The sequence below is a fragment of the Littorina saxatilis genome, linkage group LG17 (genome assembly GCF_037325665.1).
Source record: "Littorina saxatilis isolate snail1 linkage group LG17, US_GU_Lsax_2.0, whole genome shotgun sequence".
NCBI classification, from domain to species: domain Eukaryota; kingdom Metazoa; phylum Mollusca; class Gastropoda; order Littorinimorpha; family Littorinidae; genus Littorina; species Littorina saxatilis.
Window position 1 is genome coordinate 62918584 of NC_090261.1, and position 26506 is coordinate 62945089.

Genomic DNA, 26506 nt, shown 5'->3' on the forward strand with positions numbered 1-26506 from the left:
TCGGCAAATCGAGAACGTTTTATTTTGGTTATAAGTAATTTTTCTGTACACAAAATCAATAAATCGTGTCGATTTTCACGAATCACAGACAAAGCATGCATTGCAAGCAATTTTTGAGTCACTTGAGAAAAAGTGACTCTATGTAATCGGTCAGTGTTAGTCTGTCCGGCCGGCCGTCCGGCCGTCCGTAGACACCACCTTAACGTTGGACTTTTCTCGGAAACTATCAAAGCGATCCGGCTCATATTTTGTTTAGTCGTGACCTCCAATGACCTCTACACTTTAACGATGGTTTCGTTGACCTTTGACCTTTTTCAAGGTCACAGGTCAGCGTCAAAGGAAAAATTAGACATTTTATATCTTTGACAAAGTTCATCGGATGTGATTGAAACTTTGTAGGATTATTCTTTACATCAAAGTATTTACATCTGTAGCCTTTTACGAACGTTATCAGAAAAACAAGGGAGATAACTAGCCTTTTCTGTTCGGCAACACACAACTTAACGTTGGGCTTTTCTCGGAAACTATAAAAGTGACCGGGCTCAAATTTTATGTGAACGTGACTCCCAGTGACCTCTACACTTTGACGTCTGCTTTGGTGACCTTTGACCTTTTTCAAGGTCACAGGTATGTCTTGAAGGAAAAAAATTGAAATATCATATCTCTGAAACTATTCATCGGATTTGATTCAAACTTTATAGGATTATTCTTTACATCAAATTATTTACATCTGTATTGTGTTGTGAATAGCAATTTCTTCCTGTCCATCTGATGCCTCATATAATATTCAGAACTGCGAAAGTGACTCGATCGAGCGTTTGCTCTTCTTGTTTAAATATTTTTTTAGACTTAGTAGACTTTGTGAACCTCGAAATCGATCTTTGGCGGCCATCTTACATTTACCGCGGACTGTACGACCGTTTGACTGACCGATACCGAATTGACACAAGGATAATAACGTACATCTCGCATCACTTTTCCAAGCGAAATGAACGAAGTTGGCAGCTCCGTCGAGCTCATTTTTGGTCTCATTAAACACTGCATTCATTTCCTGTCTGGTTTGTATGAAGGATTTACCTGTCGCGCAGGTGTTCGGAGTACAGTTCTTACAAAACTGAAAGCACCCAAAATCGCGTAACGCTTTTCTCTCCAGAATGACTAGGTAAGGTTGGAATCACAAGTCTTGTTATTCATTGCTTACGGCATAAATTTGCCAGCATGTTATACCAAAACGTTCGTCCATTCATCCTCTTTCATCCAACACAAAAATGTTCTTTGCAAAAAAAGTTTATTAGAAGCAGGAGCCTGCCAAATAATTCAAGCGGGCGCTTTCCTTCTTTCGACGCCATGACAGATTCTTGGCCATATATGTTTGACAATGGTGTCTATTGTGTGAGTGCTATATATGTGTGACATTGGTGTCTATTGTGAGTGCTATATATATATGTTTGACAGTGGTGTCTATTTTGTGTGCTACATTTGTGTGACAGTGGTGTGTGTGTGCTACATTTTTGTGACAGTGGTGTCTAGTGTGTGTGTTACATACGTGTGACAGTGGTGTGTGTGTGTGCTACTTTTTTGTGACAGTGGTGTCTAGTGTGTGTGTTACATACGTGTGACAGTGGTGTGTGTGTGTGCTACTTTTTTGTGACAGTGGTGTCTAGTGTGTGTGCTACATATGTGTGACAGTGGTGTCTAGTGTGTGTGTTACATACGTGTGACAGTGGTGTGTGTGTTACATACGTGTGACAGTGGTGTGTGTGTGCTACATATGTGTGACAGTGGTGTCTAGTGTGTGTGTTACATACATGTGACAGTGGTGTGTGTGTGCTACATGTGTGACAGTGGTGTCTAGTGTGTGTGTTACATACGTGTGACAGTGGTGTGTGTGTTACATACGTGTGACAGTGGTGTGTGTGTGTGCTACATATGTGTGACAGTGGTGTCTAGTGTGTGTGTTACATATGTGTGACAGTGGTGTGTGTGTGCTACATATGTGTGACAGTGGTGTCTAGTGTGTGTTACATACGTGTGACAGTGGTGTGTGTGTGCTACATGTGTGACAGTGGTGTCTAGTGTGTGTGCTACATACGTGTGACAGTGGTGTGTGTGTGCTACATATGTGTGACAGTGGTGTCTAGTGTGTGTGTTACATACGTGTGACAGTGGTGTGTGTGTACTACATTTTTGTGACAGTGGTGTCTAGTGTGTGTGTGTTACATACGTGTGACAGTGGTGTGTGTGTGCTACATATGTGTGACAGTGGTGTCTAGTGTGTGTGTTACATACGTGTGACAGTGGTGTCTGGTGTGTGTGTTACATACGTGTGACAGTGGTGTGTGTGTGCTACATATGTGTGACAGTGGTGTCTAGTGTGTGTGTTACATACGTGTGACAGTGGTGTGTGTGTACTACATTTTTGTGACAGTGGTGTCTAGTGTGTGTGTTACATACGTGTGACTGTGGTGTGTGTGTGTTTCATATGTGTGTGACAGTGGTGTCTATGGTGTGTGCTACATATGTGTGACAGTGGTGTCTATGGTGTGTGCTACATATGTGTGACAGTGGTGTCTATGGGGTGTGCTACATTTGTGTGACAGTGGTGTCTATGGTGTGTGCTACATATGTGTGACAGTGGTGTGTGTGTGTTACAGAGATGTGTCTGGTGTTGAACTGCTGATGAACAACCATCAGAGCCTCAAGGCAGAGATCGATGCCAGGGAGGAGAATTTCGCTATCTGCATCAACTTGGGCAGGGACCTCCTCAACAGACAGCACTACCGACAGGAAGAGGTAGGCACTGTCAGTGTATCGAGGTGCTGTGGTGTTCGGGATTATCAGTGTATCGAGGTGCTGTGGTGTACAGGGTTGTCAGTGTATCGAGGTGCTGTGGTGTACAGGATTGTGTGTTGACAGTGTGTGTATGTGTGCGTGTGTGCGTGTAGAGCAATTGGACTGGTTAGATCTTTATGAAACTTCACATACAAATTCTTCTAAATGATATCCCCAGACTATTTTTTCCCTTTTTGACTCACATGCGAAGCAAAAGTGAGTCTATGTACTCACCCGAGTCGTCCGTCCGGACGTCCGTCCGGAAAACTTTTACGTTGGATATTTCTTGGACACTATTCAGTCTATCAGTACCAAATTTGGCAAGATGGTGTATGATGACAAGGCCCCAAAAAACATACATAGCATCTTGACCTTGCTTCAAGGTCAAGGTCGCAGGGGCCATAAATGTTGCCTAAAAAAGCTATTTTTCACATTTTTCCCATTTTCTCTGAAGTTTTTGAGATTGAATACCTCACCTATATATGATATATAGGGCAAAGTAAGCCCCATCTTTTGATACCAGTTTGGTTTACCTTGCTTCAAGGTCAAGGTCACAGGAGCTCTTCAAAGTTGGATTGTATACATATTTTGAAGTGACCTTGACCCTGAACTATGGAAGATAACTGTTTCAAACTTAAAAATTATGTGGGGCACATGTTATGCTTTCATCATGAGACACATTTGGTCACATATGATCATGGTCAAGGTCACTTTGACCCTTATGAAATGTGACCAAAATAAGGTAGTGAACCACTAAAAGTGACCATATCTCATGGTAGAAAGAGCCAATAAGCACCATTGTACTTCCTATGTCTTGAATTAACAGCTTTGTGTTGCATGACCTTGGATGACCTTGACCTTGGGTCAAGGTCACATGTATTTTGGTAGGAAAAATGTGTAAAGCAGTTCTTAGTGTATGATGTCATTGCTAGGTTTTGTTATTTGACCTTGACCCTGAAGGTCATGTAAAGGTCAAGGTCAAGCATGTGAGTCGTATGGGCTTTGCCCTTCTTGTTTGTATTTAAATGTCTGATGAAGTCATCTCGCTTTCAGATAAAGTTGAAATGTGTTCTGTGTGTGTGCGGTGTAGGAATGTGTGTTGACAGTGAGCGTTGTGATGTGTGTTGTGTAGGAATGTGTGTTGACAGTGAGCGTTGTGATGTGTGTTGTGTAGGAATGTGTGTTGACAGTGAGCGTTGTGATGTGTGTTGTGTAGGAATGTGTGTTGACAGTGAGCGTTGTGATGTGTGTTGTGTAGGAATGTGTGTTGACAGTGAGCGTTGTGATGTGTGTTGTGATGTGTGTTGACAGTGAGCGTTGTGATGTGTGTTGTGTAGGAATGTGTGTTGACAGTGAGCGTTGTGATGTGTGCAGGTGTGTTGTGTAGGAATGTGTGTTGACAGTGAGCGTTGTGATGTGTGTTGTGTAGGAATGTGTGTTGACAGTGAGCGTTGTGATGTGTGCAGGTGTGTTGTGTAGGAATGTGTGTTGACAGTGAGCATTGTGATGTGTGCAGGTGTGTTGTGTTGGAATGTGTGTTGACAGTGAGCGTTGTGATGTGTGCAGGTGCGGGAGAAGTTGATAAAGTTGACCCTGGAGCGCCTCGACATGACAGATCTGTGGAAGGAGCGCTGGGAACATCTCCAGCTCAGTGAGTTCTCTCTTCATCTTACAACATTTTATTGTCACATACATCTGTCAACACTTGAACATCTCCAGCTCAGTGAGTTCTCTCTTCATCCTACAACATTCTATTGTCACCTACATCTGTCAACATTGAACATCTCCAGCTCAGTGAGTTCTCTCTTCATCCTACAACATTTTATTGTCACCTACATCTGTCAACATTGAACATCTCCAGCTCAGTGAGTTCTCTCTTCATCCTACAACATTTTATTGTCACATACATCTGTCAACACTTGAACATCTCCAGCTCAGTGAGTTCTCTCTTCATCCTACAACATTTTATTGTCACATACATCTGTCAACATTGAACATCTCCAGCTCAGTGAGTTCTCTCTTCATCCTACCTACAACATTTTATTGTCACATACATCTGTCAACACTTGAACATCTCCAGCTCAGTGAGTTCTCTCTTCATCCTACCTACAACATTTTATTGTCACATACATCTGTCAACACTTGAACATCTCCAGCTCAGTGAGTTCTCTCTTCATCCTACCTACAACATTTTATTGTCACATATGTAACCGAGTGCCAAATGTACTTTACCCTGATCACGGGGTCAAATAATACCGACTGCCCCTTTCTCACCAAGCTCAAACACTCAAAACAACTGACACAAGTTAAATTACCAGGTTCTTTATTTCCATAAGATGATGAGGGGAATGTGTGGGAAAGCGGGGGTTTACCTTCAAATACAAAACTTCCAATATATTACTCTCTAGAACTAGAACAACCCAAAACAACACTCTAAATCCTTTACTCAAAAGCTATGCTTTAGATTCCCACTCTAAAACTATGCTTTAAAACAATACTTTAAATCCTCCCTCCAAACTACACTCCAAAACTCTACTCTAAATCTTCACTCTCAACTTAGTCCAAAAAAAATCAACAAAAAACACAATAAAACTCTAATCTGAAACAAACGAAATCTAACTGCACCCCTCTAACGAAACCCCGTCTACTGAAACCCTGTCGCACATTCCGCCATTCTGTAAATCACAGAATGCACGTCATAAGCATACATAAACAACTCAACAATGTCAACTACCACAAACTAAATCCTTTAACAACAACAAAACACATCATTCCTTCCAAATATCATGCCCACAATACAGTTCACCCAAACACTCAAACGGTTTTCCAAAACATTCAATAAACAAAAGTTTTCCCGAACATTCAACTCACAAAACAATCTACTTGAACATCCAAATAAATCCTCCCACAAGCAGCATACTCTTCTTCTCACTGCTTACTCATTTACAGAAAGAAAAATGTGTTAACCTACCAGCAAAGAAATCTTCACATCCCGAAAGGATTTCATCCCGTGACAGACATGTCACACGAAACACACGTCTTCTCCACTCAAGGATTCCAAGCAAAAGAAAGCCCCAGAAAAGAAAGCGCGCGTAATCTCGCGTGATACTTGAACATAAACCCAACCCAGAGGGGTGTTAGGTTCAAAAAGACACCAATTTTACCTATGCAAATTTAAGAATAGGCTCTTCCGCCAGACCATTTCAATACAGACAAAACACAGTCTCGGAAACCTTAGTGGATCCCCGATAGTACAGGTTTGAGTCCTCGATAGCACAGAGGTACCACGAGTTCACGAGTTCAAACGGATACGCAAAAGTACATGTGTACCGTAACTGTCATTCAGTCAGTCTTACACATACATCTGTCAACACTTGAACATCTCCAGCTCAGTGAGTTCTCTCTTCATCCAACCTACAACATTTTATTGTCACATCTGTCAACACTTGAACATCTCCAGCTCAGTGAGTTCTCTCTTCATCCTACCTACAACATTTTATTGTCACATGCATCTGTCAACACTTGAATATCTCCAGTTCTCTCTTCATCCTACAACATTTTATTGTCACATACATCTGTCAACACTTGAACATCTCCAGCTCAGTGACACTGAGTTCTCTCTTCATCCTACAACATTTTATTGTCACATGCATCTGTCAACACTTGAACATCTCCAGCTCAGTGAGTTCTCTCTTCATCCTACAACATTTTATTGTCACATGCATCTGTCAACACTTGAACATCTCCAGCTCAGTGAGTTCTCTCTTCATCCTACAACATTTTATTGTCACATGCATCTGTCAATACTTGAACATCTCCAGCTCAGTGAGTTCTCTCTTCATCCTACAACATTTTATTGTCACATGCATCTGTCAACACTTGAACATCTCCAGCTCAGTGAGTTCTCTCTTCATCCTACAACATTTTATTGTCACATGCATCTGTCAACACTTGAACATCTCCAGCTCAGTGAGTTCTCTCTTCATCCTACAACATTTTATTGTCACATGCATCTGTCAACACTTGAACATCTCCAGCTCAGTGAGTTCTCTCTTCATCCTACAACATTTTATTGTCACATGCATCTGTCAACACTTGAACATCTCCAGCTCAGTGAGTTCTCTCTTCATCCTACCTTCAACATTTTATTTTCACATACATCTGTCAACACTTGCATCAATGCCTGCTGTCATTTACAAGAAAACACCTGTCCATGATGGGAATGTTGTGTGTTTCAGTTTTGGAGGTGTACCAGTTTGATGCACCTGTCCATGATGGGAACGTTGTGTGTTTCAGTTGTGAAGGTGTACCAGTTTGATGCACCTGTCCATAATGGGAATGTTGTGTGTTTCAGTTTTGGAGGTGTACCAGTTTGCGCGAGACGCTGCGGTGGCGGAGGCCTGGCTAGTGGCGCAGGAACAGTATTTCCTTAACCAGGATCTCGGGGTAAGATTTGCCTGTCACACTTAATTGTCAGACTTGCCTGTCACACTTAATTGTAAGACTTGCCTGTCACACTTAATTGTCAGACTTGCCTGTCACACTTAATTGTAAGACTTGCCTGTCACACTTAATTGTAAGACTTGCCTGTCACACTTAATTGTAAGACTTGCCTGTCACACTTAATTGTAAGACTTGCCTGTCACACTTAATTGTAAAACTTGTCTGATGTTTGAGTGATTGTGCTTGTGATTTCAGGACACGTTAGACGCAGTGGAAAATCTCATAAAAAAACACGAAGCCTTTGAAAAAGCTGCTGCCACACAAGAGGAGAGATTTGCTGCGTTAGAAAAGCCGACAACAGTAAGTAATGGATTATTTTGATGTGTTGTGCTGTGATGAAAAAATGAGTGACATCTGTGGCCTATTGCTGTGAAGTCTGTGAATGTCTGCGTGTGTTTGACAGGAGAAAAATAGGATGATTACTTTTGTTTCGGTTTTGTTATTGCATTCTTTGTGTTTAGGTAAAGATTCCTTTAACCTTCGTTGGACGTGGCGGGAGAAGAGCCTTTAACCTTCGTTGGACGTCGCTGGAGAAGGGTCTTTAAACGCGGATTTTTCATTTACTGTTTGCAATTTTTCAATGAAATTTAAAAAATGCTTCAGGCACCGAAACTTCTTTCATGAAATACGTGTTGTGTGTGTGTCATGAGATACATGTTGTGTGTGTGTGTCATGAGATACATGTGTGTGTGTCTTGAGATACGTGTTGTGTGTATGTCATGAGATACGTGTTGTGTGTGTGTCATGAGACATGAGATATGTGTTGTGTGTGTGTCATGAGATATGTGTTGTGTGTGTGTCACGTGATACTTGTGTGTGTTATGTGTTGTGTGTGTGTCATATGATATGTGTTGTGTGTGTGTCATGAGATACATGTGTGTGTCATGAGATACGTGTTGTGTGTGTGTGACAGTTTGAGATCAAGGACCGGCAGAGAAAGCAGGAGGAGGAGTACCGCAGGCAGCACCCGGAAGAAGTAGCGCGCGCCAAGGAGGAGAGGAGGCGGGCCTACATCGTGGAGTTCCTCCCGCCCGAACCACCAAAGTCAGTACAGCACACACTGTGATCTAGCTTACACCTTATAGAACCATCAAAGTCAGTACAGCACACACTGTGATCTAGCTTACACCTTATAGAACCATCAAAGTCAGTACAGCACACACTTTGATCTAGCTTACACCTTATAGAACCACCAAAGTCAGTACAGCACACACTGTGATCTAGCTTACACCTTATAGAACCACCAAAGTCAGTACAGCACACACTTTGATCTAGCTTACACCTTATAGAACCATCAAAGTCAGTACAGCACACATTTTGATCTAGCTTACACCTTATAGAACCATCAAAGTCAGTACAGCACACATTTTGATCTAGCTTACACCTTATAGAACCACCAAAGTCAGTACAGCACACACTGTGATCTAGCTTACACCTTATAGAACCACCAAAGTCAGTACAGCACACACTGTGATCTAGCTTACACCTTATACAACCACCAAAGTCAGTACAGCACACATTTTGATCTAGCTTACACCTTATAGAACCACCAAAGTCAGTACAGCACACATTTTGATCTAGCTTACACCTTATAGAACCACCAAAGTCAGTACAGCACACATTTTGATCTAGCTTACACCTTATAGAACCATCAAAGTCAGTACAGCACACATTTTGATCTAGCTTACACCTTATAGAACCACCAAAGTTAGTACAGCACACACTTTGATCTAGCTTACACCTTATACAACCACCAAAGTTAGTACAGCACACACTTTGATCTAGCTTACACCTTATAGAACCATCAAAGTCAGTACAGCACACACTGTGATCTAGCTTACACCTTATAGAACCACCAAAGTCAGTACAGCACACACTGTGATCTAGCTTACACCTTATAGAACCACCAAAGTCAGTACAGCACACACTTTGATCTAGCTTACACCTTATAGAACGACTAAAGTCAGTACAGCGCACACTTTGATCTAGCTTACACCTTATAGAACCACCAAAGTCAGTACAGCACACACTTTGATCTAGCTTACACCTTATAGAACCATCAAAGTCAGTACAACACACACTTTGATCTAGCTTACACCTTATAGAACCACCAAAGTCAGTACAGCACACACTGTGATCTAGCTTACACCTTATAGAACCATCAAAGTCAGTACAACACACACTGTGATCTAGCTTACACCTTATAGAACGACTAAAGTCAGTACAGCACACACTGTGATCTAGATTACACCTTATAGAACCATCAAAGTCAGTACAGCACACACTTTGATCTAGCTTACACCTTATAGAACCACCAAAGTCAGTACAGCACACACTTTGATCTAGCTTACACCTTATAGAACCACCAAAGTCAGTACAGCACACACTTTGATCTAGCTTACACCTTATAGAACCATCAAAGTCAGTACAGCGCACACTTGAGTGATATAATGTTGCTATAATTGTTATCGACAGGCCAGAGCAGGTAGCGGTGGAGGAGGAGCGAATGTAATGTTGTTATAATTGTTATCGACAGGCCAGAGCAAGTAGCGGTGGGGGAGGAGCGAATGTAATGTTGCTATAATTGTTATCGACAGGCCAGAGCCCGTAGCGGTGGGGGAGGAGCGAATGTAATGTTATAATTGTTATCGACAGGCCAGAGCCAGTAGCGGTGAGGGAGGAGCGAATGTAATGTTGCTATAATTGTTATCGACAGGCCAGAGCCCGTAGCGGTGGGGGAGGAGCGAATGTAATGTTGCTATAATTGTAATCGACAGGCCAGAGCCAGTAGCGGTGGGGGAGGAGCGAATGTAATGTTGCTATAATTGTTATCGACAGGCCAGAGCCAGTAGCGGTGAGGGAGGAGCGAATGTAATGTTGCTATAATTGTTATCGACAGGCCAGAGCCAGTAGCGGTCGGGGAGGAGCGAATGTAATGTTGCTATAATTGTTATCGACACGCCAGAGCCAGTAGCGGTGGGGGAGGAGCGAATGTAATGTTGTTATAATTGTTATCGACAGGCCAGAGCCAGTAGCGGTGGGGGAGGAGCGAATGTAATGTTGCTATAATTGTTATCGACAGGCCAGAGCCAGTAGCGGTGGGGGAGGAGCGAATGTAATGTTGTTATAATTGTTATCGACAGGCCAGAGCCAGTAGCGGTGAGGGAGGAGCGAATGTAATGTTGCTATAATTGTTATCGACAGGCCAGAGCCAGTAGCGGTGGGGGAGCAGCGAATGTAATGTTGCTATAATTGTTATCGACAGGCCAGAGCCAGTAGCGGTGGGGGAGGAGCCAATGTAATGTTGCTATAATTGGTATCGACAGGCCAGAGCCAGTAGCGGTGGGGGAGCCTAAGCCCATGAACGAATGTAATGTTGCTATAATTGTTATCGACAGGCCAGAGCCATTAGCGGTGGGGGAGGAGCGAATGCATGGGTGAAAGTAGCCCGTCAATTGACTGAAATCCGTCAATCTGAAAATAAGTCTGACGGAAATTCCGTCAATCCGCAATTTTTATTAAAAAAAAAAAAAAAAAAAATTTTTTTTTTTTTAAATTTTTTTTAAATTTAAGCGGAACGCGTTTTCGAACTGCTATGCGGTAAACCCCGTAGGTGAGGTTTCTTTGCTTTCGGATTCGCTCTGCATCACGATAAAAAAAAAGTAGCGGTGTGTGTGTGCGGTGGAGGAGGAGCGAATGTAATGTTGCTATAATTGTTATCGACAGGCCAGAGCCAGTAGCGGTGGAGGAGGAGCGAATGTAATGTTGCTATAATTGTTATCGACAGGCCAGAGCCAGTAGCGGTGGAGGAGGAGTCAGCCCCAGCGGTGGCAGAGCGACGACAGTCCGGGGATGAGGTTGACCAACAGGGCATCACCAATGGCGACCAGGAAGCGCCTGCACAGAGAGAAGCTGGTAGGTTGCCCCCTGTCCTGTGGCCATCAGTCAGTCTGTCTGTGTGTGTGTTTGCTCGGTGTTGTCGTCAATTGGTCTGTATATATATGTGTGTGTGTGTGTGACCGCTTAATGTTGTCGTCAATTGGTCTGTATGTATATGTGTGTGTGTATGTGTCCGCTTAATGTTGTCGTCAATTGGTCTGTATGTTTATGTGTGTGTGTGTCCGCTTAATGTTGTCGTCAATTGGTCTGTGTGTGTGTCCGCTTAATGTTGTCGTCAATTGGTCTGTATGTATATGTGTGTGTGTGTGTGTGTGTGTGTCGGCTTAGTGTTGTTGTCAATTGGTCTGTGTGCAGGGTTCGTACAGAGTCCTTGAACCCTGGAAAACTCCTTGAAAATTGGAAAACCTTTTCCAGGCATTGAAAAGTGCTTGAAAATAGAGTTTTGTTAAATAGTCATTGAAAAGTACTTGATTTTTCCAAATTGTTGCCTATACATTTCGTCAGCAGCTTGTCTTATATAAAAAAAAATGTAACCCCCTTTTTTTTTCGTCAAATACAGTACACACATTTTGGGAGAATAAAAGATCGAGTAAAAACGAAAGCAGACGAACTAACTATTACTAGTCACCCGTAGTTGCTTCCCTTCCCGGAAGTTGGCAAGGGAAACAACTACGAAGTGGCATCTCTTGAGAAAGAAACTGATTCACCAGAAACTTGATGACTTTAAAAACTGAAGGTAAGCTTGGTGCTTTGCATTAATTTGGGGAAAATCATGTCCTTGAAAAGCATTTATTTGGTCCTGGAAATGTCCTTGAAAACTCCTTGAATTGTATCAGCTCTGCCCTGCAGGAACCCTGTGTGTGTGTGTGTGTCCGCTTAATGTTGTCGTCAATTGGTCTGGATGTATATGTGTGTGTCTGTGTGTCCGCTTAGTGTTGTCTTCAATTGGTCTGTATGTATATGTGTGTGTCTGTGTGTCCGCTTGGTGTTGTCGTCAATTGGTCTGTATGTATGTGTGTGTGTCTGTGTGTCCGCTTAGTGTTGTCGTCAATTGGTCTGTATGTATGTGTGTGTGTTTGTGTGTCCGCTTAGTGTTGTCGTCAATTGGTCTGTATGTGTGAGTGTGTGTGTCCGCTTAATGTTGTCGTCAATTGGTCTGTATGTGTGTGTGTGTCCGCTTTCTGTTGTCGTCAATTGGTCTGTATGTATGTGTGTGTGTGTGTATCCGCTTAATGTTGTCGTCAATTGGTATGTATGTATGTGTGTGTGTGTGTATCCGCTTAATGTTGTCGTCAATTGGTCTGTATGTATATATGTGTGCGTGTGTCCGTTTAATGTTGTCGTCAATTGGTCTGTATGTGTGTGTGTGTGTGTGTCCGCTTAATGTTGTCGTCAATTGGTCTGTATGTATATGTGTATGTGTCCGCTTAATGCTGTCATCAATTGGTCTGTATGTATGTGTCTGTGTTTGTCCGCTTAGTGTTGTCGTCAATTGGTCTGTATGTATGGGTGTGTGTCCGCTTAGTGTTGTCGTCAATTGGTCTGTATGTATGGGTGTGTGTCCGCTTAGTGTTGTCGTCAATTGGTCTGTATGTATGGGTGTGTGTCCGCTTAGTGTTGTCGTCAATTGGTCTGTATGTATGGGTGTGTGCCTGCTTAGTGTTGTCGTCAATTGGTCTGTATGTATGGGTGTGTGCCTGCTTAGTGTTGTCGTCAATTGGTCTGTATGTATGGGTGTGTGTCCGCTTAGTGTTGTCGTCAATTGGTCTGTATGTATGGGTGTGTGTCCGCTTAGTGTTGTCGTCAATTGGTCTGTATGTATGGGTGTGTGTCCGCTTAGTGTTGTCGTCAATTGGTCTGTATGTATGGGTGTGTGTCCGCTTAGTGTTGTCGTCAATTGGTCTGTATGTATGGGTGTGTGTCCGCTTAGTGTTGTCGTCAATTGGTCTGTATGTATGGGTGTGTGTCCGCTTAGTGTTGTCGTCAATTGGTCTGTATGTATGGGTGTGTGTCCGCTTAGTGTTGTCGTCAATTGGTCTGTATGTATGGGTGTGTGTCCGCTTAGTGTTGTCGTCAATTGGTCTGTATGTATGGGTGTGTGTCTGCTTGAGTTGTCATCAATTGGTCTGTATGTATGGGTGTGTGTCCGCTTAGAGTTGTAGTTAATCGTTCTGTATTGTTTTGTTTGGTTCGTTCATGGGCTGAAACTCCCAAGGCTTTAACGTGTATGACCGTTTTTACCCTGCCATTTAGGCAGCCGCACGCTGCTTTCGGGGGAAGCATGCTGGGTATTTTTGTGTTTCTATAACCCGCCGAACTCGGACAAGGATTACAGGATCTTTTCAGGATATGAACTCACGACCTTCCGATTAGAAGGCAATTGTCTTATCCTCTTGGCCACTGCGCCTGTCACAGTAGAACAGTGGCACTGGTGAGATCCAGGGAACTGAGAGGACCTCACTGAGAGGACCTCACTGAGAGGCCTTTAAGGGAACTGAGAGGCCTTTAAGGGAACTGAGAGGACTTTAAGGGAACTGAGAGGACCTCAATGAGAGGCCTTTAAGGGAACTGAGAGGACCTCACTGAGAGGACTTTAAGGGAACTGAGAAGATTTGAAGGGAACTGAGAGGACTTTAAAGGAACTGAGAGGCCTTTAAGGGAACTAAGAGGACCTCACTGAGAGGACTTTAAGGGAACTAAGAGGACCTCACTGAGAGGACTTTAAGGGAACTGAGAGGACCTCACTGAGAGGCCTAATTGCATTTGCTCACAACGAGCAGCATGGTGGAGTTGTTGTTTTTATGCTCACCTGTCTTCTGCTGTAGTTGTCATCTAACTGTCGTCATCATGCATCTTGTGACATTCAGTAAACTCTTTTCCACGTGAACCTGTGTGCATCTTTTGGTACAATCAAACTCTGCACAGCATATTTTTGTTGTGATTCATGTGATGTGATGTTGCACTGTTTAGAGCTGTGTGTATGATGTGTTTGTAGCTGTTGTGTGCAGTCAGTGCATAGCCAAGGGTTTTCATTTCATGTTGCATGAAGTTCTATCATGTGTTGTTTTGCACTTTGTTGCTAACCAGTTGTTGTAGTGTAGAACTTTTAGTTGACGTTGCATGTGGTGTTGTCTTGCATGACCGCCCAGATCCCAGACCCCAGCCAGCCGAGCGCCAGGCCCGCGATGAGCGTGTCGAGTCCTCGCAGCGCTCGCAATCACAACTCTCCCCAGCCTCCCCCAGAGGCACAAGTATGTCTCCTCTCATAACATCCACTCTTATAACATCCACTCTTATAACATCCACTCTTATAACATTTATTCTTGGTCTGTGTAATTGTGTGAGTGTGTGCCAGGCAGTCATGAAATAACGCTAGAGAACTGTTTGTTGTGAATTGTTTGTAATTGTGTGAGTGTGTGCCAGGCAGTCATGAAACAATGCTAGAGAACTGTTTGTTGTGAATTGTTTGTAATTGTGTGAGTGTGTGCCAGGCAGTCATGAAACAATGCTAGAGAACTGTTTGTTGTGAAATGTCTGTGAGTGAACAGTTGAGCTGCCTTGCCACATATATTTGTTGTAGGAATAACAAGCATAGTAAGTGCATTCAGATGGATTATGTTCCATGCAAAGCATTCAGACTGAAATAGGAATTTGCCTTGCCCAAAGCATTCTAAGAATATGTTTAGCACAAAGCTCTCTGACTAAACTAGGAATATATTTTGCACAAAGCGTTTTGATTTAACAAGGAATATGTTTGGTGCAAAGCATTCAGACTGAAATTGGAATTTGTTTGAGCCAAAGCATTCAAACTGATGTAGGAATCTGTTTGGTGCAAATTATTCATACTGAAATTGGAATTTGTTTGAGCCAAAGTATTCAAAGTGATGTAGGAATATGTTTGGTGCAAAGCATTCAGACTGAAATTGGAATTTGTTTGAGCCATAGCATTCAAACTGATGTAGGAATATGTTTGGTGCAAAGCATTCAAACTGAACTTGGAATATGTTTGATGCAAAGCAGATTCATGATAGAAAGTTGCAATTGACCCACAGACCAGACAGTCATAGGTTTTAGCATTGATACAGTGACCCTTAAAGCAATAACTCCTGAACCTAGTTTGTAATACAGTCTAGCCTGTCATTTAGGCATGGACACGGACCCCCAACACCATAACCCTAAAACCATGACCCATAACGCCATGACCCCTGAAGTCATGACCCCTGAAGCTATGACCCTTGAAGTCATGACTCCTAAAGACTTGACCCCTGAAGCCATGACATAAAGACTTGACCCTTGAAGACTTGACCCCTGAAGCCATGACATACAAAGACTTGACCCCTGAAGCCATGACATATAAAGAGATGACCCCTAAGACATGACCCCGAAAGACATGGACACTGAACCCTAAAGCCATGACCCCTAACGCCTTGACCCCTAAAGCCTTGACCCTTAAAGCCATGACCCCTAAAGCCGTGACCCATAAAGTCAAGACATTAGGAAGTCTATCCAGTCATACAGACATGGACAAAGGTGTTGTGTCCATGTATACTAGAGCTGTTTCATGGGGCCAGGCAGTTACGGCTAATTTGTCACTGATTTGACTTTAAGTTTAACTGTTACCCAACAGTTTTGTTTGACTTATAGCAACTCAAGACCTAATCCTTTCACTTCATTATAACCTTGTTTGTAGATGTTGAAGTGTGTGTTTCCAAGTCACTGTTTGTATTTCAGGTCTGTTTACCCAAATGATTGATGTCAATTGTAATGTTGCTGTGATTATTGTTGTTCACATAGCACTGTGCAAGTTGTTTAGATTTCTATGTAGTGATTGCCCTCGCATGCTTGTGCACTTGATTCTACTTGGGTGTTTGTAGTATAGCCGCCACATCCCACTGCAGTTTGCTTTTGAATTTGTGTATTGGCGATCTGTGAGCACAGAGATCTCTTCGGTTTTGTAGTGGCGATCTATGAGCACAGAGATATCTGTTCTGTTTTGTAGTGGCGATCTGTGAGCACAGAGATCTCTGTTCTGTTTTGTAGTGGCGATCTGTGAGCACAGATCTCTGTTCTGTTTTGTAGTGGCGATCTGTGAGCACAGATCTCTGTTCTGTTTTGTAGTGGTGATCTGTGAGCACAGATCTCTGTTCTGTTTTGTAGTGGCGATCTGTGAGCACAGATCTCTGTTCTGTTTTGTAGTGGTGATCTGTGAGCACAGAGATCTCTGTTTTGTAGTGGCGACCTGTGAGCACAGAGATCTCTGTTCTGTTTAGTAGCGGCGATCTGTGAGCACCCTTTACATATCAGCACTCTGACCCGAGCTCCCTCTCTTCATTTGGCTGTTGCTTGCTTTGACTTTTGTCACTAGGGCTTCTGCTGGCCTTGCCTTTTGTCACTAGGGCTTCTGCTGGCCTTGCCTTTTGTCACTAGGGCTTCTGCTGGCGTTTCCTTTCTGGGACTGACTGCATCTTTTTTCTGCTATGAACAGGTTCCCCCATTTTCCCTTCTGTTGACTAGGTGGTACCGCCCCCCCCCCCCCCCCCCCTCCACCTACTTGAGTAGGATTGTTAGTTGCCTTGGTTTAGTACCTGAGCCAAGAACTGCTGTCAGGTCCCTTATGTGGGCTGAGTGTTACCCCCTCCCACTCTCCCTTGACTAAGATTGTTAGTTGCCTTGGTTAAGTACAGGAGCCAAGAACTGCTGTCAGGTCCCTTTTGTGGGCTAAGTGTTACTCACAATTTCAGGTAGTGATAAAACAACTAACAAAATGGTAGTAATAAAGCAACTAACAAAATGGTAGTGATAAAACAACTAACAAAATGATAGTGATAAAGCAACTAACAAAATGGTAGTGATAAAACAAGCAACAAAATGAAAGTGATAAAACAAGCAACAAAATGATAGTGATAAAACAATGAACAAAATGATAGTAAAAAAAGCAACTAACAAAATGGTAGTGATAGAATGATACTATGAATGACAATAACCACATTTGTTGTAAAACTTGCATTTTTGTGGAAGGGATTGATGAATGTGTGGGATGATGGTGTCTTTTGCTTTCAGGGAAACAGTAAAAGTGCTTAGTTTCTTTGCTTCTTTGCTTGAGGGGTGTAGACTTTCTTTGCTTGAGGGGTGTAGACTTTCTTTTGTGAGGGGTGTAGACTTTCTTTGCTTGAGGGGTGTAGACTTTCTTTTCTGAGGGGTGTAGCCACTGACTAGTCAGTAACCCCTGTCCTTCAGTAGCCGGCAGAAGTAGCGTAACCCACCACTACATTTCCTGGTTTGTTCTCATAGATGAGAAGAAGCGTTCTCGCTCGAAATCTCCCTTTGGAAAGTTATTTGGCAAAAAGGAGGCCGGGCAGGCGGAGCCTGAGAGCCCAGACACAGGTAAATGTTCCTTTCATTGTCACATTACACATAGCCCAGACACAGGTAAATGTTCCTTTCATTGTCACATTACACATAGCCCAGACACAGGTAAATGTTCCTTTCATTGTCACATTACACATAGCCCAGACACAGGTAAATGTTCCTTTCATTGTCACATTACACATAGCCCAGACACAGGTAAATGTTCCTTTCATTGTCACATTACACATAGCCCAGACACAGGTAAATGTTCCTTTCATTGTCACATTACACATAGCCCAGACACAGGTAAATGTTCCTTTCATTGTCACATTACACATAGCCCAGACACAGGTAAATGTTCCTTTCATTGTCACATTACACATAGCCCAGACACAGGTAAATGTTCCTTTCATTGTCACATTACACATAGCACAGACACAGGTAAATGTTCCTTTCATTGTCACATTACACATAGCCCTGACACAGGTAAATGTTCCTTTCATTGTCACATTACACATAGCCCAGACACAGGTAAATGTTCCTTTCATTGTCACATTACACATAGCCCTGGGAATGAAGGGTAGGGAACAGTTCCTGTGATAATTCTGGGAATGAAGGGTAGAGAACAGTTCCTGTGATAATTCTGGGAATGAAGGGTAGAGAACAGTTCCTGTGATAATTCTGGGAATGAAGGGTAAGGAACAGTTCCTGTGATAATTCTGGGAATGAAGGGTAGAGAACAATTCCTGTGATAATTCTGGGAATGAAGGGTAAGGAACAGTTCCTGTGATAATTCTGGGAATGAAGGGTAAGGAACGGTTCCTGTGATAATTCTGGGAATGAAGGGTAGAGAACAATTCCTGTGATAATTCTGGGAATGAAGGGTAAGGAACAGTTCCTGTGATAATTCTGGGAATGAAGGGTAAGGAACAGTTCCTGTGATAATTCTGGGAATGAAGGGTAAGGAACAGTTCCTGTGATAATTCTGGGAATGAAGGGTAGAGAACAGTTCCTGTGATAATTCTGGGAATGAAGGGTAGAGAACAATTCCTGTGATAATTCTGGGAATGAAGGGTAAGGAACAGTTCCTGTGATAATTCTGGGAATGAAGGGTAAGGAACAGTTCCTGTGATAATTCTGGGAATGAAGGGTAGAGAACAGTTCCTGTGATAATTCTGGGAATGAAGGGTAGAGAACAGTTCCTGTGATAATTCTGGGAATGAAGGGTAGGGAACAGTTCCTGTAATAATTCTGGGAATGAAGGGTCCCAGGCAGGTTACTGAAAAGAAAAAACAAGACTGAAATAAACGCAACACCAGGCAGGTTACTGAAAAGAAAAAACAAGACTGAAATAAACGCAACACCAGGCAGGTTACTGAAAAGAAAACAAAGACAGAAAAAGAAAACCAGGCAGGTTACTCAATAAAAATAACCAAATACAAACAAAACCCCACAAAAACACCAGGCAGGATACTGAAGAAAAAACGTTTTAAAAAAGGCAAGCAACAGCAGGCAATATAGGCAGGGCATACAGAACATGCTTGTCCTGAGCTGTGCATCAAGAAATGCAAATGACAAAGATTTGAAGAATCTATTCAAAACTTGGCCCTTTGGGGTTCCATGTAATGCAAGCAAATATTTGAAGAATCTATTCTAAACTTGGCCCTTTGGGGTTCCATGTAATGCAAGCAAATATTTGAAGAATCTATTCTAAACTTGGCCCTTTGGGGTTCCATGTAATGCAAGCAAATATTTGAAGAATCTATTCTAAACTTGGCCCTTTGGGGTTCCCTGTAATGCAAGCAAATATTTGAAGAATCTATTGTAAACTTGGCCCTTTGGGGTTCCATGTAATGCAAGCAAATATTTGAAGAATCTATTCTAAACTTGGCCCTTTGGGGTTCCCTGTAATGCAAGCAAATATTTGAAGAATCTATTGTAAACTTGGCCCTTTGGGGTTCCATGTAATACAAGCAAATATTTGAAGAATCTATTGTAAACTTGGCCCTTTGGGGTTCCATGTAATGCAAGCAAATATTTGAAGAATCTATTGTAAACTTGGCCCTTTGGGGTTCCATGTAATGCAAGCAAAGATTTGAAGAATCTATTGTAAACTTGGCCCTTTGGGGTTCCATGTAATGCAAGCAAAGATTTGAAGAATCTATTGTAAACTTGGCCCTTTGGGGTTCCATGTAATGCAAGCAAAGATTTGAAGAATCTATTGTAAACTTGGCCCTTTGGGGTTCCATGTAATGCAAGTAAAGATTTGAAGAATCTATTCTAAACTTGGCCCTTTGGGGTTCCATGTAATGCAAGCAAAGATTTGTCCATGAGGTAAATGTGCCCTGAATGTAATGTACGCTTGTCAGTTTTGACCTTTGACCCGGATGAAAATAGGTTTGAACATGTTTGGGATTCTTGTGGTTAATTGTAAACATAGTTCAAAGTGTGTGTAACATTTGTGAATGTGTTGGATGCTATTACCTAGGTCAGTATGCATGGTTGGAATAGGTGTGTGCATTCAATCACTGGTCTGTATGTAGGCTAGTTACTGAGCTGTGTGTGTTCTTCACTACGGTCTGCTAATGCTAGTCACTGACTTGTGACATCTCCCTTGCCTGTCTGTGTGTGTGTTCTTCACTACGGCCTGCTAATGCTAGTCACTGACTTGTGACATCTCCCTTGCCTGTCTGTGTGTGTGTGTTCTTCACTACGGCCTGCTAAAGCTAGTCACTGACTTGTGACATCTCCCTTGCCTGTCTGTGTGTGTGTTCTTGCCTGTCTGTGTGCGTGTTCTTGCCTGTCTGTGTGCGTGTTCTTCAAATCGCCTGTAAATCCATCATTCATATGTGGAACGTAATTCAAGGGAAAGAACTGCAAGGAGTTAATCCTGGTCACTGAGCCGGTACCTCGGCTCAAATGAGTCAAAAGCTGAACACTTCTCTCCTGTGTGTTCTTCACTAAGATGTGTTTATGCCAGTCACTCTTCACTAAGGTGTTTATGCCAGTCGCTCTTCACTAAGGTGTGTTTATGCTAGTCCATGTTCACTAAGGTGTGTTAATGCCAGTCACTCTTCACTAAGGTGTGTTTATGCCAGTCACTCTTCACTAAGGTGTGTTTATGCTAGTCACTGTTCACTATGGTGTGTTTATGCCAGTCACTGTTCACTAAGGTGTATTCCAGTCCATGTTCACTAAGAGGTGTTTATGCCAGTCACTCTTCACTAAGGTGTGTTTATGCCAGTCCATGTTCACTAAGATGTGTTTATGCCAGTCACTCTTCACTAAGGTGTGTTTATGCCAGTCCATGTTCACTGAGAGGTGTTTATGCCAGTCACTCTTCACTAAGGTGTGTTTATGCTAGTCACTCTTCACTAAGGTGTTTATGGCAGTCAATCTTCACTAAGATGTGTTTATGCCAGTCACTGTTCACAAAGGTGTGTTTATGCCAGTCCATGTTCACTAAGATGTGTTTATGCCAGTCACTTTTCACTAAGATGTGTTTATGCCAGTTCATGTTCATTAAGATGTGTTTATGCTAGTCCATGTTCCTCTTCACTAAGGTGTTTATGCCAGTCACTCTTAACTAAGATGTGTTTATGCTAGTCACTGAGCCGGAACCTGTTGCCAAACACCCCTGTCCTCCAGCTACAGACCTGCAACGTGATTCCTGTCATGATCAAATTGTATAGCTATAGACCTGCAACGTGATTCCTGTCATGATCAAATTGTATAGCTATAGACCTGCAACGTGATTCCTGTCATGATCAAATTGTAGAGCTACAGACATGCAACGTGATTCCTGTCATGATCAAATTGTAGAGCTACAGACCTGCAACGTGATTCCTGTCATGATCAAATTGTAGAGCTACAGACCTGCAACGTGATTCCTGTTATGATCAAATTGTAGAGCTACAGACCTGCAACGTGATTCCTGTCATGATTAAATTGTAGAGCTACAGACATGCAACGTGATTCCTGTCATGATCAAATTGTAGAGCTACACACGCTGTGGCTGTCATGATCAAATTGTAGAGCTACACACGTGTGAGAATAAAGAGTTCACTTAACTTGTTCCCAATGACTCAACTATTCCTGTCGGTACAGGAAACCCTTACTTGACATTGTGTGCGCAGAGTGCATGTGTGTCAAGTGTCAGTTTGTGTCAAGTGTCAGTTTGTGTCAAGTGTGAGAGTGTGTGTTAACTGTGAGAGTGTGTGAAAATTGTGTGTTATCTGTGAGACGAGGTTGTTCATTTTGTTTAGGGAGAGTTTGGGGCATATTGTGATAAGTGCTATTCAAGATGTCCGTGTATCAGGGAGAGTGAGGAGTATATTGTGACGAGCTGTATTCAGGATGGCCGGGGCAGTATCTGCTGAGGTCTCGGGAGAGGAGGGCATGTTGAGTGTGTTGTGACAAGTGGTGTTGGTCATTTCAGAGTCGGGGGCGGTATCTGCTGAGGTCCCGCGAGAGGAGGGCATGTTGAGCCGCAAACATGAGAAGGAAAACGACAAGAAGGCCGCCAACAGGTACACCACCCACCCCTCCCCCTACCTGTTTCTCACACCCTCCCTGTCTACCTTCTCTCACACCCTCCCCCTACCTGTCTCTCACGTCCTCCCTGTCTACCTTCTCTCACACCCTCCCCCTACCTGTCTCACGTCCTCCCTGTCTACCTTCTCTCACACCCCCCTCCTACCTGTCTCTCACAACTTCTCTCACACCCTCCCTGTCTACTTTCTCTCACGTCCTCCCCCTACCTGTCTCTCACGTCCTCCCTGTCTACCTTCTCTCACACCCTCCCCCTACCTGTCTCTCACGTCCTCCCTGTCTACCTTCTCTCACACCCTCCATGTCTACCTTCACTCACACCCTCCCCCTACCTGTCTCTCACACCCTCCCCTACCTGTCGCTCACGTCCTCTCTGTCTACCTTCTCTTACACCCTCCCCCTACCTGTCTCTCACATCCTCCCTGTCTACCTTCTCTCACACCCTCCATGTCTACCTTCACTCGCACCCTCCCCCTAGCTGTCTCCCACATCCTCCCTGTCTACCTTCTCTCACACCCTCCCCCTACCTGCCTCTCACGTCCTCCCTGTCTACCTTCTCTCACACCCTCCCTGTCTACCTTCTCTCACACCCTCCCCCTACCTGTCTCCCACACCCTCCCCCTACCTGTCTCTCACACCCTCCATGTCTACCTTCTCTCACACCCTCCCCCTACCTGTCTCCCACACCCTCCCCCTACCTGTCTCTCACACCCTCCCCCTACCTGTCTCTCACACCCTCAATGTCTACCTTCTCTCACACCCTCCCCCTACCTGTCTCTCACATCCTCCCTGTCTACCTTCTCTCACACCCTCCCTGTCTACCTTCTCTCACACCCTCCCCCTACTTGTCTCCCACACCCTCCCCCTACCTGTCTCTCACACCCTCCCTGTCTACCTGTCTCACACACCCTCCCCCTACCTGTCTCTCACATCCTCCCTGTCTACTTTCTCTCACATCCTCCCCCTACCTGTCTCCCACACCCTCCCTGTCTACCTTCTCTCACACCCTCCCTGTCTACCTTCTCTCACACCCTCCCCCTACTTGTCTCCCACACCCTCCCCCTACCTGTCTCTCACACCCTCCCTGTCTACCTGTCTCACACACCCTCCCCCTACCTGTCTCTCACATCCTCCCTGTCTACTTTCTCTCACATCCTCCCCCTACCTGTCTCCCACACCCTCCCTGTCTACCTTCTCTCACACCCTCCCTGTCTACCTTCTCCCACACCCTCCCCCTACCTGTCTCTCACACCCTCCCCCTACCTGTCTCCCACACCCTCCCTGTCTACCTTCTCTCACATCCTCCCCCTACCTGTCTCCCACACCCTCCCTGTCTACCTTCTCTCACACCCTCCCTGTCTACCTTCTCTCACACCCTCCCCCTACCTGTCTCCCACACCCTCCCCCTACCTGTCTCCCACACCCTCCCCCTACCTGTCTCTCACACCCTCAATGTCTACCTGTCTCTCACACCCTCAATGTCTACCTTCTCTCACACCCTCCCTGTCTACCTTCTCTCACACCCTCCCCCTACCTGTCTCCCACACCCTCCCCCTACCTGTCTCCCACACCCTCCCCCTACCTGTCTCTCACACCCTCAATGTCTACCTGTCTCTCACACCCTCAATGTCTACCTTCTCTCACATCCTCCCTGTCTACCTTCTCTCACATCCTCCCTGTCTACCTTCTCTCACATCCTCCCCCTACCTGTCTCACGTCCTACCTGTCTACCTTCTCTCACACCCTCCCCCTACCTGTCTCTCACACCCTCCCTGTCTACCTTCTCTCACACCCTCCCCCTACCTGTAATTAGGGTAATTAGCGAGCGCAATTTTTTTTCTATAATGACTTGTCTGGGTGACTTTGGCATCATAAGCAGAGGAAAAACAGGTCGCTGCCAGACTTGCTTGACATGACCTCATTTACATGATATACACACGTGTGATTTGAACGATTATTATCTCACGAGTGTCTCTCTCACGTATGTAAGTCAAAACTCTTTTGTAGTTAAGATGTCAAGACAATTTAGTAAATATATTTCGTGTCAAAACTCTTTTGTAGCTAGGATGTCAAGACAGTCGTAGTTATCGTGTCAAAACTCTTTTGTAGTTAAGATGCCAAGACAATTTAGTAAATATATTTCGTGTCAAAACTCTTTTGTAGTTAGGATGTCAAGACACTCTAGAAGTTATCATGTCAAAACTCTTTTGTAGTTAGGATGTCGAGACAATTTAGTAAATATCGTGTCAAAACTCTTTTATAGTTAGGATGTCAAGACACTCGTAGTTATCGTGTCAAAACTCTTTTATAGTTAGGATGTCAAGACACTCGTAGTTATCGTGTCAAAACTCTTTTGTAGTTAGGATATCAAGACACTCTGGTAGTTATCGAGTTTTAGGATGTCAAGACACTCTGGTAGTTATCGTGTCAAAACTCTTTTGTAGTTAGGATATCAAGACACTCTGGTAGTTATTGAGTTTTAGGATGTCAAGACACTCTGGTAGTTATCGTGTTGAGGATATCAAGACACTCTGGTAGTTATCGTGTTGAGGATGTCAAGACACTCTGGTAGTTATCGTGTTGAGGATGTCAAGACACTCTGGAAGTTATCGTGTTGAGGATGTCAAGACACTCTGGTAGTTATAGAGTTTTAGGATGTCAAGACACTCTGGTAGTTATCGAGTTTTAGGATGTCAAGACACTCTGGTAGTTATCGTGTTGAGGATGTCAAGACACTCTGGTAGTTATCGTGTTGAGGATGTCAAGACACTCTGGTAGTTATCGTGTTTTAGGATGTCAAGACACTCTGGTAGTTATAGAGTTTTAGGATGTCAAGACACTCTGGTAGTTATCGAGTTTTAGGATGTCAAGACACTCTGGTAGTTATCGTGTTGAGGATGTCAAGACACTCTGGTAGTTATCGTGTTGAGGATGTCAAGACACTCTGGTAGTTATCGTGTTTTAGGATGTCAAGACACTCTGGTAGTTATCGTGTTGAGGATGTCAAGACACTCTGGTAGTTATCGAGTTTTAGGATGTCAAGACACTCTGGTAGTTATCGTGTTGAGGATGTCAAGACACTCTGGTAGTTATCGAGTTTTAGGATGTCAAGACACTCTGGTAGTTATCGTGTTGAGGATGTCAAGACACTCTGGTAGTTATCGTGTTGAGGCCGCCAACAGGTACACCCTTTCCTCTACCTGTCTCTCACACCCCCCCTTACTCGTAGTTATTGTGTCAAAACTCTTTTGTAGTTAGGATGTCAAGACACTTGTAGTTATCATGTCAAAACTCTTTTGTAGTTAGGATGTCCGAGTGGTAACGCACTTGCGCTCGGAAGCGAGAGGTTGCGAGTTCGACCCTGGGTCAGGGCGTTAGCAATTTTCTCCCCCCTTTCCTAACCTAGGTGGTGGGTTCAAGTGCTAGTCTTTCGGATGAGACGAAAAACCGAGGTCCCTTCGTGTACACTACATTGGGGTGTGCACGTTAAAGATCCCACGATTGACAAAAGGGTCTTTCCTGGCAAAATTGTATAGGCATAGACAAAAATGTCCACCAAAATACCCGTGTGACTTGGAATAATAGGCCGCGAAAAGTAGGATATGCGCCGAAATGGCTGCGATCTGCTGGCCGATGTGAATGCGTGATGTATTGTGTAAAAAAATTCCATCTCACACGGCATAAATAAATCCCTGCGCCTTGAATATGTGCGCGATATAAATTGCATAAAAAAAAAATTAAAAAAAATAAAAATCCCTGCGCTTAGAACTGTACCCACGGAATACGCGCGATATAAGCCTCATATTGATTGATTGATTGAAGATACAAATAGTTATTGTGTCAAAACTGTTGTAGTATGGATGTCAAGACACTTGTAGTTATGTCAAATTCTCTTATAGTTTGGACGTCAAGACATTCTGGTAGTTATCGTGTCAAAACTACTTTGTAGTTAGGTTGTCAAGACATTCTGGAAGTTATTTTGTCAAAACTCTTGTAGTTAAGATGTCCAGACACTCTGGTAGTAATTGTGTCAAAACTCTTTTGTAGTTAAGATATCAAGACACTGGTAGTAATTGTGTCAAAACTCTTTTGTAGTTAAGATATCAAGACACTGGTAGTAATTGTGTCAAAACTCTTTTGTAGTTAAGATATCAAGACATTCTTAAACTCTTTTGTAGTTAAGATGTCAAGACACTGGTGGTCATTGTGTCAAAACTCTTTTGTAGTAAGGATGTCAAGACACTTGTAGTTATCATGTCAAGTTCTCTTATAAATAGTTTTGAAGTCAAGACATTCTGGTAGTTATCGTGTCAAATCTCCTTTGTTGTTAGGTTGTCAAGACATTCTGGAAGTTAATTTGTCAAAACTCTTT

The 26506-nt window shown here is 43.4% G+C and overlaps 1 protein-coding gene across 5 annotated transcripts in view; it reads left to right on the plus strand.

Moving 5' to 3' along the window:
- Positions 1-26506, plus strand: part of LOC138952069 (spectrin beta chain-like) — a 165459-nt gene that overhangs the window by 129853 nt on the left and 9100 nt on the right. For 3 of the 5 annotated variants that reach the window (XR_011451293.1, XM_070323641.1, XM_070323642.1), the window contains 9 exons: positions 2655-2793; positions 4399-4483; positions 7187-7278; positions 7531-7635; positions 8249-8379; positions 11123-11250; positions 14385-14486; positions 17527-17619; positions 22022-22112. Coding sequence is in view for 4 of the 5 variants with exons in the window: in XM_070323641.1 (XP_070179742.1) it covers positions 2655-2793; positions 4399-4483; positions 7187-7278; positions 7531-7635; positions 8249-8379; positions 11123-11250; positions 14385-14486; positions 17527-17619; positions 22022-22112 (966 nt within the window). In the remaining variant the exon portion in view is untranslated. The remainder of the gene's footprint in view (positions 1-2654; positions 2794-4398; positions 4484-7186; positions 7279-7530; positions 7636-8248; positions 8380-11122; positions 11251-14384; positions 14487-17526; positions 17620-22021; positions 22113-26506) is intronic. The other 2 variants (XM_070323643.1, XM_070323644.1) reach the window with 2 other exon arrangements.